Raw genomic sequence first — 18328 nt, 5'->3', positions numbered from 1 at the left:
CCTTGCAAAACAATTAAGCCATTTCAGTTTTGGAAGAAAACAGCGCATTGTTCTCCCCGCTGCAGTAGCGGAGTAGGCCGGCGCTAGATGCGCTGTAGCCTGTCGATGGCCGTTCATGCTAACCAATTTAGATTATCAGCTTTGCCTTTGGCCGCCATCTAGAAAACTCTTTCCAACCTAATCATTCTCAGGCTTCTCCTGCGGCAAGATAGACTGGTTTGTCGTCGTCTAGGTCCAGCCTCTACGAAAATTTACCAGGGTATTCAGCTGGACATGCTCAGCACTTGCTTCACCATCTCTATCCAGCCACCAAGTACCAATCTTGATTCCAATCATTTTCAAATTCATCCCGATTTTCCTTGTACGGCGCGTAGATCCCTCGTCTGCCAGTCGTCCCAACCATTTGCAGCCACTCGTCGAGCCCACCACAGCAGCTCTTGAAAACGCTCCTTCAAGATCCGTGCCTGATAATGGGCATCTGCCAAGACTAGCAGTATGCGATAACACAGGCGCTAGCCATGCACGATAGCTCACGTTGGGGAGTTGAATAGAGGTTTTTTTTTCTTTGTCTAGACGAAAAACTCTTTCGCGACAATCAAAATGCCAACCTTGTTGAGCGGTCTGTTCCACGTACCACAGAAAAACGTCACTATTCAATCATCAACCACCCCTTTGACCAAAGACACTTCTCATCAAAAAGCGCTCTTGTATTATTACTCCCCAAAATTACCCAGCGAGTCGGCTCTTTGCCTGCCTTACACGTGGGTCTGACATTGGCCAACAAAAACGCCATTTGCGTGCGTGAAAGCCGCCTGTCTTGCCCAAACATGCCCGCGCCTGCGTGCCAACGCAATTCTAATCAACTTGCAGGTAAAAGTCTCTGCACTAAATAGGCAACTCCGAGGCAAGCCTGAAGAGCTCTACGGACCTGCTGTGAGAGTGACCACGTTTGCTGGCAGAAAAAGTCGAGCAAGCTACCCCATGGACACATGACCATTGGTGGTGTCATAATAAGCGACCAGATATACATGATGCTAATCAGCCTGTGACTTGTCTTGAACCAATGCCGCCACTGATGCAGGTCGAGACTGGCGTGGTGCGGCGCTGTAATACAGTTTCGACTGACGAACCCCGAAAACTATCTCGAAAACGCCCCCCAAAAGGGTTCCCGTTGCCTTTCATGACACCATCCTGCCTCCTTCCCCTTGGGGCCCGGCCGGCCGCCGGAACCTACCTACGCAGCGAGACGGAAAGGCACTTGAACCATTCCTCTCAATCGCGTCAGTACAAACGCTTTTGCGGTGCAAACCAGAGCTTATTAGTTTCCAACTAGGTTAGTCCACGGCCAATCTTTTTCGCCATCGTCTTGCCATATTTCGCCCCCCACACCATCCATCCATCTGTCCATCCATTCCAGAGCTTCCCCAGCCTGACCACAACGTTGCATCCGCCCGGCCTTTGGCTCCGCACCTCCGGCCCATGGAGCGCCGCCCGCCGACCTCATTAGTTAACTGCGAAACAGACTTTTGTTTGGTCTTGCGGCCGGCGCAAATGGGAATCAGCAATCATGACTCGACCCCATCGCAGCATTTCACCATCCATTGCAACGCACTGTGTTATGCCCATTTTGTAAGGCATGCTGCGACCCCGCCTGACCAGTAAGCATTTTGCCTTTTACATCGTGGACCTAGACACTGGATAAGATGGACCTGACTCCCAACTCTGGCTTTTTGCCTCTTCTTTTCCCTCCTTCTTTTTCATTTAAACAGTACTAAAACTCTCTCTCTCCTTTCATCATCTTTTTTTTTCGAATAAGAATTGCTGCTGGCCATCTTTGCCCTCCCAATCCCCAAAGCTAACCCGCTTCGCCTGTTGGCCATCTACGAAATAGGCAGTCCCGTCACGCCGGCGCCTCCGCCATTACGCTTTGAAACCTACACTGTGTTATAAAATCTGTTGCGCACCTTTCGACAAGAACAATCGGATCGAGATTCTCGGACGTTTCCCTGGAATAACGAAAAAGAAACAAAAAATCGCGACGAAAAAGAAACAAAAAAAAAAGAAATAAAAAAAAGCAACACCACATTCCACGAATCCCCTTCACCAACCACACCACAGCAAACCATGGGCTCCCTCGACGTCGTTCCCTACTGGCACGTCAACGTCCCGGAGCGGGAGCGCACCGACGACTGCCCCGCGTTCCTGCGCGGCCTCAACCCCAAGGACCTCGCCGGCGTGTCGACGCCCGACTCGGCCTACGAGATCCTGCCCTGGGCCGAGGTCGCCCGCATCGTCACCACCAACCGCCTCGAGCGCTTCCAGCGCGTGCCCTCGCAGCTGCGCCGCTACAAGAAGTTTTCCTATCTCACCGCGCAGCGCCACGGCACCATTGCCGCCTTTGTGCTCAACGAGCGCCTGCGCTGGACCGCGCCGGTGCGTCCCCGCGGCAGGCCGTTTGAGTACCCGGACGACTACAAGGTCCTCTATAATGACTGGCCGTACGGGCTCGACTCGCGCATCATTCACCTCGTCGTCTGGACAAAGTTTGAATTAGTCGCCAACCCGGGGACCGGCGACCTCACCGACACGGCGCGCGCAGAGATTGACGACTATGTTACAAGGACGTTTCGCTCCAAGATGCCCAAGGATCATGTAAGTCGCCTGCCACATCCCCTTACCCCCTCCTTCCCTTGACTTGTTGCTCCTTTCTCTGCATCTTGTGCTGTGCATCTTGCCGCCATCTTTGCGCAGTTCTCTTGTGAGTGCGCAATGTGTACTGACCCCGGACAGGTCATGTGGTTCAAGAATTGGGCCGCTCTCAAGTCCATCCATGCCGTCGAGCACTTTCACGTCATGCTCTTCGACCCTGATCCCGACTTTATACGTGAGGTGACCAACGGCGACATTCCCCAGTGCAACAAACTCACTGTATAGCGCGAAGATTCCGATTACAAAGACCAGGTGTCGTTTATTTTGCTCGTAGCATTGCGTGCATGTGCTCTTCAAGGGGCGAATCCTTTTTTCTTTCAACTTGATTTTTTGCGGTATTTATGTGACATGAAAACCATAGACAGCGAGATTTTGTTCTTTTTCCATATCTTGGACAGGCTTCAGGCGTTTTCTTATTGTTTTTATAGTTTGCCCGCTGTATGCCATCTTTTCAATTTATATTCAGAATGCCTCCAGAGGCCATATCCTTATTTTAGATGTAAAAAATACCCATTTTATTCGAAAAAGATTCTTTGTATCCTCATATCGGTACGTTGACCGTATTTGTGCTCATCTCGACGCATGCCGCGTCTGCCAGTGGCACCGCAATTGGCTTCTCCAACGAAATGTTAATGTTCCAACCTGCGCCATCACGAGGCGGCGTGTGCTTTCGATGCAGGTGCGCGGCAATCACCACTGTCATCTGAGTACCCAGAGCCTCAAGCGTCTCGTACGAAGACTCCGACATGACCTAGCAGCAGTGTTAGGAAAGTATGCCCTCGAGAATCGGTCCGAGGCACTATATTGCAATCGACTTACCGTCACCACGACCTGCTCCAGTTCAGGGTAAACATCCGCATCGTCTTCCAGCCTATCAATCTCCACGCTCGCAACCACAACCTGCTTCGCCAGTCTCTCATTACTATTCACGCCAATCAGGGTCGGAACTCGGAGCCTGTGAATTTTGAGTGAGACTGCGCCCTGACGCATGACCGGTTTCAACCGTCCGCTGCCGCCATCTGCCGCGACCAGCTCAAAGCCGCCCGTCACCGTCAAGCTGACGCCATCCCCAAGCAGCGTCGCCTTTGGCAGATGCAGCGTAATCTCCAGCGCCCGTAGCTGCGCAAAGTGCAGAAACGGCGGCGGCGGTGGCTGCTGCTGCTGCTGCTGCTGCTGCTGCTGTCTCTCCTGTCCCTGCAGCAGTGACGATTCGTCCGCCTCGACGTCCTGCCCGCGCGAGTCCGCGCCCGTCATCTGCGCCCAGGTCGTGTCCAGCAGGTGTCGCAGGCTCTTGACGGGCGCGGCCGCGGCGAGGATGGACAGAATGGCCTTGCTGAGGAGCCCGTAGTGGACGGTATCCGCGGCGACGGTATCGCTGGCCGAAGATGCGTTGAACGGCGCGTCGAGGGACACGGCGGCCGTGATGGCAATGGGCTGCGGCCGGTCAGGTCGGCCCCATGCGTCCTGCGGGCCCTGTATCGTGGCGTGCAGGTTCTTGACTTTGATGGTGGAGGGCGCTGGAAGGTGAGAATCGCGTGCGATTTGAGGCGCTGATACCAACGGCACCGCCATGATTGCGGCAGGATATCGAAGATGAGATTTTTTTCGCGAGTTTTCGTTATGACTCGAAGAGGTCCCAAAGTCGTTCAAACCGCGGTTTCGATGTTTCTGTAGATGACAATTTGACCTCTATGATTCTGATTGACCTCTTGCTAGCTGGTGCTGAAGAGGACTGCTGTTGATGCTTCTGATAGACGACGGTTGACGTTGGATAAGTCCATCATGGAGGTGGGGCACCCAGTCATCGTGTGTAACTCGTCGTCAACTGCAGCTCTTCACCGGTTCTCAATAATCAATGTAATATTCGTGCGACTTGACAGCAACATTTGATGGAACCTCGACGTTTACAAAACACATGCTCGAATGTGTCCCGTCCGAGTGCGCAGGTCGGAAGCGTCATGACCAATGCTTTCCTGACCCGAAAGCTGCCTACCCTGTATCACGTATCACACAGATGGCGAGAGCGCCTTGAATGCACCCGTCTCACACGGCTCCTCGGCAATACACGACATGGACCAAAATAGCTAGGTATGAAGCATCAGATCACCACGGGTACGGATTCAACCTCTTGGCGGATCAGCCGAGCATAAATTTCTCAGTGGAGGGAGGAAGATCATCAAGGTCGAGGACTCGAGGGCAAGGCTTGAAACAAGCTAGTCCTGCCATTGAGGATACGAATTTAGCTTTTGGCCGGGCGGTGCGGGACGCCTTTCCCGTGTGCTCGGGGACGATGCTGTTTATCATGGGGAACGCCTTTTAGTGAAGAAAAGTTTAAAGTAGCAAAAAATACGAGGTAAAGATGATTATAACCAAATTAAGTTTTCTATATTTGCTGCGGGTGGTCGGAGTGCTTGGGCAGGCAATATCCACTAACGTAGCTGCTGCGACTTCTGGATAACCGCATAAAAAAAGCTGCCTGTTGCGCTTTGCTTTGCACCTCAGCCTTCAATACGAATAACCGAGCGGACACAAGACCAACCCCAACGAATTCAGCTTCTTTCGAAGAATTTGTCAAATGCTTGCAGACATGTCAATGATCTTCAGTTGGCCAAAATTCAATAGCCTCGGCACCCCCACTGACTCAACGTTGCGCAATTCCACACCCCTCCCCCCGGCCGAGTCCATGTCAAGCCACATTTGGGCCTGGGATGCAACCCCTGAGTTCCTGACGCTAGGTATCGTTGGATGGCCCGCGGGGGACAAAACAGACCGCGCATCGAGCCCAGAAGGCTCACTTCGTCTAGCAGCAATCATCTTAGTATATAATCTGAGATGTAACTTTCAGGCTAATATATCTACACTTTAGTAGCTAAGAAATTTATTAGTATTTATCTCATAATTTTAAACCCCTAGTTTAGTGAGGTGAGTGACGGTCCGCATGGCAGGTGTTGAGGCTCATCGGCGGTCTGTTTTGTCCCCCAGGTGGATGGCAGGAAGGAGAGGGGTCTGCAATAGAGGACCGTGTGCGGCGGGATGCGAGACAGGGCTGGGCAAGCGTCAGCGGAGAATGTCGAAATCAGAAGAAAAAGCACAGGGCAACTGTCCCTCCAAGTCCAACCCGCTGGGGCTGGGACAATGTCCAACTTGGCGGCGAGTCTGTTCCTGTGCTCTATATGTGCCGTTCTGGCATTGATATGCCGACACGCGGCGGGAATACGGCGGGACCTCCCTCTGGTACATGCTGAGTGATGTGCATATTGCTCACAGATTTGCGCTCATCATCTTCCAGCGTCTGCCCAGATTATACGAGTAAAGGCGGCGGCCGTTGAAGCAAAGCCCAGGGCCATTCGCGCATCAATGAATTTGCCACAGCTTGACTCTTCTTTTTTTTTCCCGGAGTGGGTTGAGGGCACCTCTCCGCAATGCTCTTCATGACGACCTCGATCTCTATCATGCGCAGCGACGTCAGCGATGCGACCTTGCTGACGTAGATTTCTGACCAGATAATGCGTCAATTGAAACACACCGAGTCTGCAACAGAAAGGTCAAGTCGTACGCAAGAGCAAATGACGACTAGGAGCACTTTGGACTTGTACCGCATAGAGTATAACGTTGGCCATTGTCACGCCGAGATGCGAACAAGTCGCAGCTGTCCCAGCCCTAGTAATATTCGTCCGGTGTACGGATAGGTGACCGTAATGTGAGAACATGGTGACAAGCCCGGCGCTGCTTTCCTCCAGGGGCTACCGAAATGCCAACGCGCCGGGCGGCGGCCACACGCTGTAAGCTCCTTGACCTTGGATGCACAGCTATTGACTTGGACGCCCATCATGGGAAAACTATCCATACGTGACGTATTGGCTTGAAGATGGTGACTCTTCCCTCGGTGATTATGTTCGTAAGTTCGACGTATTATTCTACGACCCCGCTTGCAGTTGCCAGAAAGATCCAGCCACTTTGAAATTGATGGCAACGAGATTCGGAACTTGGACCACTGCCTACCAGACGAGGAGATAATAAGCGAGGTCATGGTATCATTGCCCACCGTCGAGTGTGCAAAGAGCTCTTGGCACGAAGTTGCCGAGAGTTCTCTGCTTCCTGCCTGCCCATTAATTCTCAAGGTTCATATCCACCAACAAGGTATTGTACTCGTCAGAAGCTCACAGCGCGATGCAAAAAGGCAAAAGAGGAACGTTTCTGGATTAGAACTTGCTGCACTCCTATGTAACTCCCTTGCTCCCTAGGCTATACATTTTGATGGCTGTGGCTTGCGCCGGTGGTGGAGTAACTATCTGATCAAGGGAGCGCCGTGCAAGATGCCCTTGCATAATGGGAAAAAGGGTTTGGGATATGTTCTTGGCCCCCAACGGCTCTAGCAATCGTACGGTGATGATGCTGCCATGTTCGAAATAGTATTTTTCTTTTGCACTGAAACATGTTTCCCCAAAAGAAAGAAAGAATAAGAAAAGGGTGTGGGTGTAGAAAAGTACAAGGGAATCCCCACGTTATTACTGAGTCTCTACGAATAGAGAGGAGCGCGCGCCCCAATTTAAAAGAATTAGCCCTGGCTTGGCAAATGTGCTTGTCTTTTTTTTTTCTCCTTGTCTGCAGGGGCTTTTTGGTCCGTGCTCTCGGCCGCTGGGCCAAGTGTTAAATAGTTTACACAAGTTGAGGGGCAAGGGAGATAGCCTGCCCTGTCAAATGGGTACGTAGATTAGAATGATCTACATTGCTTTACGCAGTCAATCATGCAGATCCTCTTGTTAACGCATTTACTTTTTCTGGAAACGTGTTTGAGTAGCTTTTTTTCTGACTCCTGCGGCATTTGCGTGGCCACCCCCCAAGAAACTTCATCTACCCGTTATCATGGCACTGCCATGGTATGCAACCAAATCTGGCGATATTTAATGATATTGCGCAGAAAAGTAGAGTTGTCTTGGCTCGGGGCCGCCATATTGGTGTGTTGCGCTTTGACATGCTGTTCGGAAGGAACTTCCCGGCGTGCAGACGTGGCAAGACATGCAGCTACATTCAAGACCTCTGTAGCCGTATATGTATGTAATACTCCGTGAGCACAACTAAACTCTCAACTCCTAGGATAGTGGTTGATGAGATACTGTTAGTATAGGAAGGTTATAAATAAATTAATCGAGGAACTGTCTAACTATACTAGCTACATTCTTGACAGCGCCCGTGCCAGGATAAGCGTGACACAATCCTCCCGCCAGAATAATAGTCAGTTAGCTTAGTCGGTGGCGGAAGTCAAGATACCGTCTGCGTATGCTGCTAGAACTAAGTAGTACGATCCTGTATGAAGTTCAATCATGGCTGACGCTATACCTGCGAACGCCACGCCAAGTCCCGGCCGAAGCTTTTCGGCCTCACGCTGCATGATCGGCGCAGAATAAGCCAACTCCAGGACGGCGGAGTCGGAGCACTTGGCTTGCTCTACGAGTTCTAATAGACTCGCAAACCGTTGCAAAAGCCGGTGGACCTGCCCGTAGCCACGATCAACTCGCCCCAAGATGTTCCGCAGTGAGGGCAAGCCTACCGCCTCTGCCAGTCGGAGCACCGCGCGGGGTCCAATGAGCAGGCCTTCGATGACATTGTCAGCTCCCATCGTTTGGATAGCTTTGGATATCTCGCTGGTAGAACTGCAGCCGAAGCGCGCGGCGAGTCTTGCGTAGTAAGACTCAAGCCCAGAGCCGAAATTTGGCTCCTGGACACCTGCCCTGACTGATGGTGTGTGCAAGACACGCGAGAGCCAGGCATCTGAATTATCGTGATACGACGGGAGATCTGTGAGGAGAGCATCCCGGACTGAAGCCAGTATCGAACAGCCATTGTCAGGAGCAGCGAGTCTCAGCTGACTCGCGCGATGGACACATCGGTAGCGGGTCCAGGTAGCGAAGTATACACAGTTGGCGAGAGCCCAGCATGCGGCAGGTTTCGAGAGACCCGAAATGCAGGCACGATCTGTGATATCCATACAAGCCTTGGCGTGTTGGGTGAAGGTATAACTACTTCCAGCAGCCCTGGCTAGGATGACGTAGTTGTGGGTTTCGCCATGGTGAAGGTCATGGATCGAGTCGCAGACATCATCATAATAGTAGCCGAGCTCTACGGCGGAAGCCAGTATGGGGTCATCGCAGACATTCGGGGCGAAAGATGCAGGCTTGCACACATCCACGAACTTGCAAGCTGATAACATCATCCCATCCACCCACCGGGAGCGCGCGTAATCGTCTGGTAGGCACTGTGAGGGGCCTGCGATACCCTTGCTATTCGTTGGCCGGAACCTGACCCGGGCAGCCTGAGGTGTCTCCATTAACGCTATGCCGGCTATCGCACTGGTAGCTTCTTGTCTACCAATTGCCCCATACGCTGTGGTGAGTGCCTCGACAAAGCTTGGCGTGTGGGTAGAGTCCGTGTCTGGCGAGTTCATGGTTTCTGTCATCCATCCAGGTATCACCACAACCATTCCTGTGAAGCATTGATCCCAAGTCAGCACGCCGCCACTGACCATCATGTACCAGCTGGCGGACCACATGGAGGTATCAAAGGCCGCGGTAGATTGTGGTGGCACGTGCTTGCCAGCCAACCAAAGGCTGGCTCGTAGCGGCGCTGTGTCCTTGACGCATAGCCCGTTGGCAGAACTTTGGCTGCCACAGTCGTGCATCAGTGCTGTAGAAGCTGCTGCGAAGTTGGGAGTTCGAGCATTCATAACGGTACGGTCAATGCGCTCGGCAGCGTGTGCCGAGTCAGAGGAGTAGCAGGAGCGGAGCGCTGCGGACTCGATCAATTGAGCCAACCCCTTTGGCGCCCTGGTCGGGTCAGCTGGCAGCAGCTTTGCCACCCGATCCACAAACGCAAACGCAGTGAGGTCGGACACGGCCGAGTCGTAGAGCCGACCTAGGCATAAGCCCATCGGATGAGCTTCATCAGCTAGTTCGCAGGAGCCGGCTGCATTACACACCCAAGGTCTATAACTTGAGGCAGCCAGAGTGGTCCTGGCAGACGCATCGTCGCGGCTATCATATTCGACAAGACGTACGAAAGCGTCAAAGACGGAGGAGATATTTTCCATTAGAAAGGCGTTATATTGGCTCCACACAGAAGATTGTAATAGATGATTTTGGTAATAATTGTTCACTTGAAAGAATGATAGAGATAAGTTACAAGGAAAAGAATGGAAACGTATAGAGAGCAGTGTAGTAGCTTTATAGTTAGTGAAGAGAAGTGACGTTAGAGCAGAATTGGCACTTTCTACTACGGAGTCAGTCTTATGTTACTCTAGAGCAGCAGTTTGCCGAAGCGAAGTATCCCATGATAAAGGTAATCCACTGCTACGTGACAGGTTATGGCAAATTAAACTGGTGAGACGCAGCGTTAAGAGTGGCAGACCGTGGTTCAGCTACTGACGATAGGATGCTAAAGACTTAGAGAATTAACCGGCAAGTAGGCCTGTTAGAGACGACAATGTAGGTTGAAAATGTGTACCCAGAGGCTTCCTGGGGCTTGAGTTGTAATGCTACGAAACTACACTGGGATGTAAACAGGTTTCGCAGTCATGACCTGTATAGACACTTGTCCAGGTGGAATAAGAATTTGCATTTTGATCCGTATTGGTTGCCGTACGCTAGGGGCTTCGGGTGACACTTGCTGTTCATCTCACTTGCTGTCTGTCTCACTAGCTGTCTGTCTCAAGGGCTGTTTATAATATTTAGGATATATACGAGGTTAGACTAATACGTCGAGGACGACCAAGTCTTGAACCACTGTGTTCACGACTGCTGCTTCCAAGACTACTATACTAAGGACTGCCACGTTAGAGACTATCACGTCTACGACTACTACTTCGAACATTATAACGTCAAAGATTGCCACATCAAAGACTAGCACGTCTACGTCTACTACTTTAAAGACTAATACGTTAGAGATTTCCACATTAAAGACTGCTACGCCAAAGAGTGCCACGTTAAAGACTACCACGTCCATGACTACTACTTTGAAGACTATTACGTAAAAGATTGCCACGCTAAAGACTACAACGCTAAAGATCGCCACGTCAAGGACTACCACGTATATGACTACTGCTTCGAAGGCTACTGCACTAAAGATACTACATCTATATACACTTTGGACAAGTCAACTAATGTATATCTGAACATATGACGGTGGAGAGAAGAAGTTATTTGCAAGGTTGCCCTGACCAATTTCCCCTTAAAGATGCCGCTAGGGCGATGGCGGGCAGTCGACTACAACGCCGTGGGTAGACGTTGCTACAGTCAATGAAAGAGGTCCGCAGTCAGGCATGCAACCAAAGAAATCACAGGAAGTGAGCGAATCTGTCTTTTCCCGCGGGATCAGAACTCTGACGCATCAAAACACCTCCAGGAGTCGCCTTGGGCGGGTTTTCACCACAGAAACGAGAGTGTGTAGATGCTGACATCAGTAGCGAGATCAGGGACAAGGTAGCGAATATCCTAGCAGCGATGCAGTCGCTAAGCGAGGATAACCTACTCTAGAATTAATATATTAAGAGAAGATTAAGTCTTTGCTTTTTATTATATACAATTGATTTTATTTATATATATAATCTTTAATACAAGCACTGGAACCTTTTCGGAGCATCTCTTCTTGTACTTCTGCTCCGAACAATGCGCACAGTTCACGCAACGACAGAGTGATAGTATTGCAATTCTATATCAAAAACAAGCTGATTTTGATCTGTGGTGTCTGTATCTGATATAGGTCTTTACATTGGCGAGACTTTTGTCTGTGGCTACCGTCAACGACTGCCATATTACTCGCCAACGGGGAGTATTTAGCCATCTTGAAATTGAGCATGCGTCGAATCTTCGACCCTGTATCTACTTTGAAAGACCGTCATAGTGATCTGCATTTACGTCATAAACACAATTGCGAGACACCGCGAGCGTCGCAATTTTGCTTCCAATGTCATTCTCCACCTAGACAGACTAGGGTCCTTGAACAGGCCCGATCATCGCCAACATTACGCGTAACCCGCTGACCACTTACACTATTTGGAAAGTACAACTGGGCGGGCGACGGGCCAACTCAACCAACCTGACCCGACTGTCTGTCTCAGACAGGGCCATTTAATTTTTTTGGAGGATTCGCGCGGGTCCTGCTTGCATGTGTCTAGAACACAAATGCCTGCAGGTCCCGGCGTTCTTTTCCGAACAAGCCCTTTTGTCCTTTTCCAGGGTGAGAAAGGTTCGAGTGGTTGAGTGCACTCTTCAACGCTGTGATCCGAGTACGGTCGACGCTGAACTATTCGGTCCGTTTGAGAGAGAGCCGTTTCTGAAAGTGTCGCGAGGTTACTCAACACAGTTCAAGAAGCAGTGAAGTGGCCAATCTCATCCAATTTTGCCTCCTAAAACGTGGGCGAGCGTTCTAGACACGTAACACAAGTCAACCGTATAGTTGCCTGATGACACCGCCTCAAAGGCAATGACTTTTTCCGCTAAGCCGATTAGCAACGTCGGGAAGCTGCATAGACTTGGAAGAAGATTATCGGTCCGGCGGGCACAGTCCAGACCCAGCTGTTCGGAGCGCTGTGGAACTGGGAACTTCTGCGGACGGAACCCAGCTGCTTTTACTATGCGTAAGCCTGCTCGTGGCGTGCGCATGGCGTTGTCTAGCACTGCGCTAGACCCCATATCACGGGCCTGTATCGAAATTAGGAAACAAGTCCAAAGAGGAGGGTGCGGGTGGTGTCACTGGTGTGTCAATCCCGCCTCTATTAGGCCCCGTGGCGTCCGTTGAACCCCGCGACGTCCCGCAAAAGATTGAAGAGCGGAAGTAGACCGCTGGGTCTGGCTCTAAAGAGGCTAGATCGCAGGGGTCTTAAATTGGCCCTGGGGATGATGACGCCGGAGAATTAAACCATCTCATGGGTTAGCAACTTGGCTTGAAGAATATCGAAATCTGTTGACTTGTTCTGTGGCGCAGTAATTGCGTGCTGGTTGCAGGAGGCGGGCAGTTTTATGCGCCTTCAAGGCAAAATGCAAGCTGGTAATAGCGCAAGGCAATAGCGCAAGCTCTGTCCAGCAAGGAACCGTTCTGTGAGACTTGCATGCTGCAGCCGCGCTATTCCCAAACGAGTGCTGGAGATGATGCAACAGCTAACATACCAGGCTGTCAGAGCTTTAAGCCAGCAACATTGCGCTAGAGAATACATGAGGTTCATTCAAGCGTGTCGGTGATGGAGCTCCGAAAATGGTCGCCGCAATGTCGATGGAAGTCAGACGAGGTCCCCAATGCAAGTGCACCGGCTGGGTAGCGTCTCTAGCGCAGTATCGAGCGCAGCCCTAGTGATGAGACGTCAAAGCTATACTCCAGAACAAAGGCTAACTGTGAGGGGGCTCATAATTGAGCCTGATATGGAGACGAAGTGGTCAAAGCTCAATTTTCAGATCATGGATTGGCGGCAGGACTGCAAGCCATCGATTTTGTCTAGTTAGGAAGCCCTGCTGAGTTGACTGTCATGGCCAGGACATCACTGGACGAGCTATGTCGTCGTGGATCATCATCAACATTGGCCCAGCAAAGAATAGCCATGGCCAAAAGAACTGGGGGGAAAAGCCGCATTTGCTTCTGACATGCTGGTATGAAGAAGGCTTTGATTTCGCAGGCAGCCTACCATAGTGTCATCCTAACTCTGCACTTGTTGCGTGGTGGCTGTCGGTGTGGCGCTGTGGGGTTGAATGCGGGAGGTGTCGCCAGCATTGAAGCAGCTCAATTCAGATCAGACAGTCAAGGCATTGTAATGCATTACTGCAGCGCAGGCGGAACATTTGGGTCTCGTGACGAGTGGAAACGGATCGTAGGATCTCATGGGATCTAAGTGGTGCCAACTTGCTGCGTTGTGACGACTTCGTCGTGTAAGTGTACGCCGTAGTCGAACCGAGACGGAGCTGACGGCGAGTTAATAATGACGGCTTCGGGTTAACGGAATCAACTCTTGCCATGTAGGTTCACAAGAACATGCTCGCGGAATCCAAGGGCTCGGTGGCTTATCTTCACGTGTTGGGCGTATTCGTAAAAGAGGGCGTTTTAGGCCAAGCTTGAGTGACTAACAAGCGAGAAGGCAGGCCGCCCTGCTTGGCGACAGGATGCACTCACTTGTACAACGTGTTTGACGACGATCCAGTAGCTATACAGCGGAGTGATTGCGTGGTGGCTTTTTTGAATTCGCCTGTATATTTTTCTCGGCGCAGCTCGTCCGAGGCTGATCAGAGGCGAAACGTCCGCTGCGCCGAACGACATGTGCCACAGACGCCAGACGGAGACCCCTGCAACTCGCCAAAAAAGGCGGACGAAGCGGTTGCTGCAAATTTGTCTCGGCTGTCAGGCTGATGACAGTGACATTGAAGGCGATTCCTACACGAGATTAAACGAAACGAGAAAGAGGGGATAGGGTATGTTTTTGTGAATACAACCGCTTGGGGGACTATCGCAAGGTTAGGGGACTGACAACCTGCTAAGTGATGACCGGAAATAGCATATTGAAGAATGCCGCCCATCTGCCGTCCTGTTTGGTGGTGTTGTCGCGTCTCATCATGGCGATCTTTTTGGTTTGCTTGCTCGTGTGATATTTTAAACGATTAAACATTTAGCTGATGATTCGACGGCGAAAGGGTATTGTAGGAGATGATGACTTACACACAGAACTTTTTCGAGAAGCCAAGCTGTGCATCTCCGATGCTGGTGGGTTGCAACGCGCCATGCACTCCAGGAACGGGCTGTTTGTGGTGTGTAAGTGCGTCCATCCACTGGCGCAAAGGGCAATACAGGGTCGTATCAGGACGTTTATCTGGCTGTCTGAAAAGGTCAGATGATGAAGATAAGATGCCGTCAGCCACGGTACGTCGTGCTGTGATGCCAAAAGCCTGCTGTCAAGGAGCTCACTGGCTGTCGGGACAAGCATGGCCGTGCGTGGATAGCCAAGACGACAGCTTCAACTTGGACTGGGGTGCCGGGTGATGTGCTGACAAGGGTGTGGGATTAACAGAAGTTGAGGGGCCGAGGACTTTGATATTCGTCACAATTGGCCATCACGTCAAATAATGCACAAGAAAATCTCGTTGGCTCAGTCGAGGACAGACCTGACGGCCCGTTTGCCTTTCTGTGGCGGGGCCCGTGAGCCCAGGATGCAGGTTGCAGGGCCTGTATGGTTTTTTACCGTTTGTATGCGCAGCCGGCAGGCCTTCCGGCAAGCGGCCACTCACAGCGCCGGGATGCCGTTTGCTCTATTCGCGCTAGACGGCTTGATCAAAGCCCGGCGGTTAAAAACGGTAGATTAAATTGCTGCCTCGCCTATGGAGAAGTATGGTAACATATCACAAGCCTCACAAGTCAACGATTGCAGACGCGTGTCTAATTGACGCTGTGGCGTGGGTTGCTGATGAGCTCTTATAGTTGCGATAGTTGTGGGCAACGACAACTGCCGACAGCGTCTTCGTCGTGCTTGAGTAATGTCTGAGCGAAGGACGGGCGCGGCAGACGCCAAGTCATGAGCTGCATCCGTCTTTCCTGTCCTGTCCCTGGTAACGATAGATTCTCTCATATAATTAACCTGTCATACTTCGATCAGCCCAATCTGGCGTACTATTACGGGACGCCCCTCCAGCGCGAAACAGTTGTCCAACCACCAACTTGCATGTTCGTAACAAACTGTCACTAACTAGCGGCTGTGCGCAAAATAGTTTGTAAACCACATGTACAAATATACAGGGCTGACTTCATCTCGTGCACAGGCCGCTCAATGGAACCGATGACCAGGAAGAAAAGCCGGCCGCTCGCAAGGGTTTCCTGGGGTAAGTTGCCACAAAGTGCAAGGAGGGCAGGCCGTCATGTCACAAAATTCACAGGGATGCGAGTCGCAAATGCGCAACGTTGGCAGTTGGCAGTGATGGAAAACTAAACGTCGACAGAGTCGTTGACCTGCCACCCCGTGTCTACAGAAAAAAAAGCGATGGTTCTCGCTTGCCTTGCGGTGTAGCTGAAACTCGCCCAGAACCTAGTTTTTGGTGAAGCGCAGCCAAGGTCCGTTCCCAGTGCAGTAGTGCCATTGCATAAGGTTGTTTGGTCGCTCGTGAAGTTGTGACGCTCCTTGTGTTGCCGTTTCCATTGGTAGGCAAGACTCCGGTACCGCTATGTAAGTGGGATCATGGCTGCAGTCTGATAGTGAGAAAAGGACACTGATTGCGATCTAGATTTGACAATGCTCTACTGGTAGATAATGACTCCATTCGTCTGCATCTCGGCAGACTTGGCCGAGCTCGAGAATGCACTCTGAGATTGATAAATCAATAAACGTATAACAAAATTCTCGAGCATATTCAACAACCATTGAGTCGAGAGTGTTCAACCACACATGTTACGTAGTGTCAGGCCACACGCAAGGGCTGCTGCTAATCCAGCGGGTTCGCCTGCGCGATCACCCGCGGAGACACCTATTGAGCGAGATGGGCCCCTGCCCAAACGGGGGGAAGGAGCCTGTCTCACAAGTACCAGGTAGTCAACTCCCAGCTCTTAAGATTCATGCTGGAGGATGCTGCATGGTTTTTCAATCCCGGTCGCGGCCACCACTAGGTGCGTCCTTTTATGCATCCCATGTTGGCCGCGGGAACTACAGCGGAAAGTGCCGCCTTGAAAACGCATCCTCCCCTTCCCGCTGTCGGGGATCCGTCATGCATGACGCCAAGAACTTCAACAGCTTCCTCTCTGGGGAGGAGATCTCTGGAGCCTTTTTTTCCTTTGTTCTTTGTGAGTGGTGTCAAGGATTGTAAGAGTGAGTGCGGGCTATATCACGCTCCGCGCTATGAGGTAACTATTGGCACAGCGTAAGTGGGCGGGAAAGTGGCCAGATGGGGTCTTGCGGACAGGCACAGTTCGATGAAGAAAATGGAAATAACGCTGCGAGATGGGTTGCAGCTCGGAGGGGAAAGTAGGACCCGATTGTACGACACGGCAAATTGAAGGGTACGCTGATCTTTTGGATGGTTCACCTTGCTTCACGACGGTTTCGCCATGCTGCTAATGGGCACTGCCCTTGCAGCACACAAGGCACCAACGGCTCGACGGGGTGTTGTCAAGATGCTGGCGAGCCGAATGTTTTCTAGAACCACACGGTCGCCATTTTGTACTGTAAAGTTGCAACTGCTTTGGGGCAGGCTCCATGCTGTCCCATAACTCTGGAACGGGTGGGCGACCCCGCCCAGGCACAGAATGGGACATACTTGCAGGCAAGAAGGATGCTGAATTTTGCTGATGAGTCTCTTGCAGGGCGTTGGAAGAAGAGCGTGTTGCAGAAATCTGGTAGGCGAAAGCAATGACAAGTATGATGGGAGACAGGGGCAGAAAAAGACTGTTACACAATGAGGCTATTTGCCACGAGGCGGCTTGGAGCCCTAACCAGGACATCCCGTGCCGGCCAGTCAAGTCTCGGGCCCTACTTCTTGCTCTTTCAGGCGTTCTTGGCCTGTGTATAAGCCAAGCCTCTTTTTTTCTCATTCTGAGCGCCACGCTGATTGGCGAAAGCATCGCGTACCGTCGGGCCTGTGCCGTCGCCTGTGTATTGAGAGATGGCCGCCTTCAAATGATAATCGAGTCATTCTTTGCATGCCTGGCTCTGTCTCCTTGCCGTTGCAGCAGGCTGCCTGTTGCAACCTAGTAACTATCGTAGCACAATGAGCCACACATGGACAAGCGGGGTACGGTTGGTGGCGGTGGGACAAGAAGAAGAAGAACAAGAAGAACAAGAAGAACAAGACTCGCGAGAAAAATGGTTTGATTATCTTCATCATTCGTAACTCGAGGATTCAACACGGACATGGACCGAGGACGCAGAAGTGGTCGCAACAGAACCCATTTTCTCATTGGTCCATAATTCAATAAGTGCAAAGCGTGGTATTGGAGCAAAAATCTGCAAGGCACTCTTAATATACCAAGACAGAAATGGATATGCATGTGCACACATCTGGAAGCATTCCGCATGCGCATATAATCATGTATATAAGACGAGGCTCTTGGTGACTGGTTGGCAGCCCCAGCTGACTCCATCAGACGCTGGGCCTAAATATCTTCTGCGTGACAGGGAAAGATAGGGCTTTGCAAAGCGAGGATGCGATTGGTTGGCGGAGAAACATGTCTGGTGGCCTTTTTTTGCAGCGAGTACCAGTATTAACTAACTAGTGACGATGGATTGGAAGAGTGCCATTATTACTCCGTCCGTCCACGTTGTTTGCGCGTGGGTAGTATATATGTGACTGGAAGTCGCTATATTCATGGTTGCGAGAGCCTGCGATGGGTCGGAAGCCGCTCTTGATGGATGTTGAGATGACTGACCAATTTTCTGACATTGAGCTTGTGCCTTGCTTGTTGGACTTTGCCTCGTACCGGAACAGCTGAATTGATATGCCCATCTGTTTTTCGTCTGGTGGGTGGTAAGAAGCCGTGGCACGTAGTTTGGACTAGTCAGTTGGCAGCAACTAATATATATTTTTAAGCTGCTGCTGGAAGGGAATCATCAGTAATAAGACGCTGACTATGAGAACGAGGCTTGAACAAAACTGAGGGTCCAACGACT

General features: G+C 51.2%; 3 protein-coding genes across 3 annotated transcripts; 1 reads left to right on the top strand and 2 right to left on the bottom strand.

The window, feature by feature from the left end:
* Positions 1-2124: 2124 nt before the first annotated feature.
* Positions 2125-2934, top strand: BBA_07917 (Protein of unknown function DUF3605; the record flags this gene model as incomplete). The annotated part of the gene is made up of 2 exons (XM_008603014.1): positions 2125-2652; positions 2791-2934. 2 exons carry the CDS (start codon positions 2125-2127, stop codon positions 2932-2934), a joined length of 672 nt encoding a protein of 223 aa, XP_008601236.1.
* Positions 2935-3250: 316 nt separating this feature from the next.
* BBA_07916 (FolB domain-containing protein) lies at positions 3251-4281 on the bottom strand (the record flags this gene model as incomplete). Its single annotated transcript, XM_008603013.1, has 2 exons — positions 3251-3460; positions 3529-4281. 2 exons carry the CDS (start codon positions 4279-4281, stop codon positions 3251-3253), a joined length of 963 nt encoding a protein of 320 aa, XP_008601235.1.
* A 3673-nt stretch (positions 4282-7954) lies between these two features.
* On the bottom strand, positions 7955-9796 carry BBA_07915 (uncharacterized protein; the record flags this gene model as incomplete). Its single annotated transcript, XM_008603012.1, has 1 exon — positions 7955-9796. The coding sequence occupies one exon, from the start codon at positions 9794-9796 to the stop codon at positions 7955-7957; it is 1842 nt and encodes a 613-aa protein (XP_008601234.1).
* Positions 9797-18328: the final 8532 nt, after the last annotated feature.

This window comes from Beauveria bassiana (genome assembly GCF_000280675.1).
Source record: "Beauveria bassiana ARSEF 2860 unplaced genomic scaffold BBA_S00029, whole genome shotgun sequence".
Taxonomy (NCBI): Eukaryota; Fungi; Ascomycota; class Sordariomycetes; order Hypocreales; family Cordycipitaceae; genus Beauveria; species Beauveria bassiana.
This window is presented reverse-complemented; position numbering and strand designations above follow the sequence as displayed.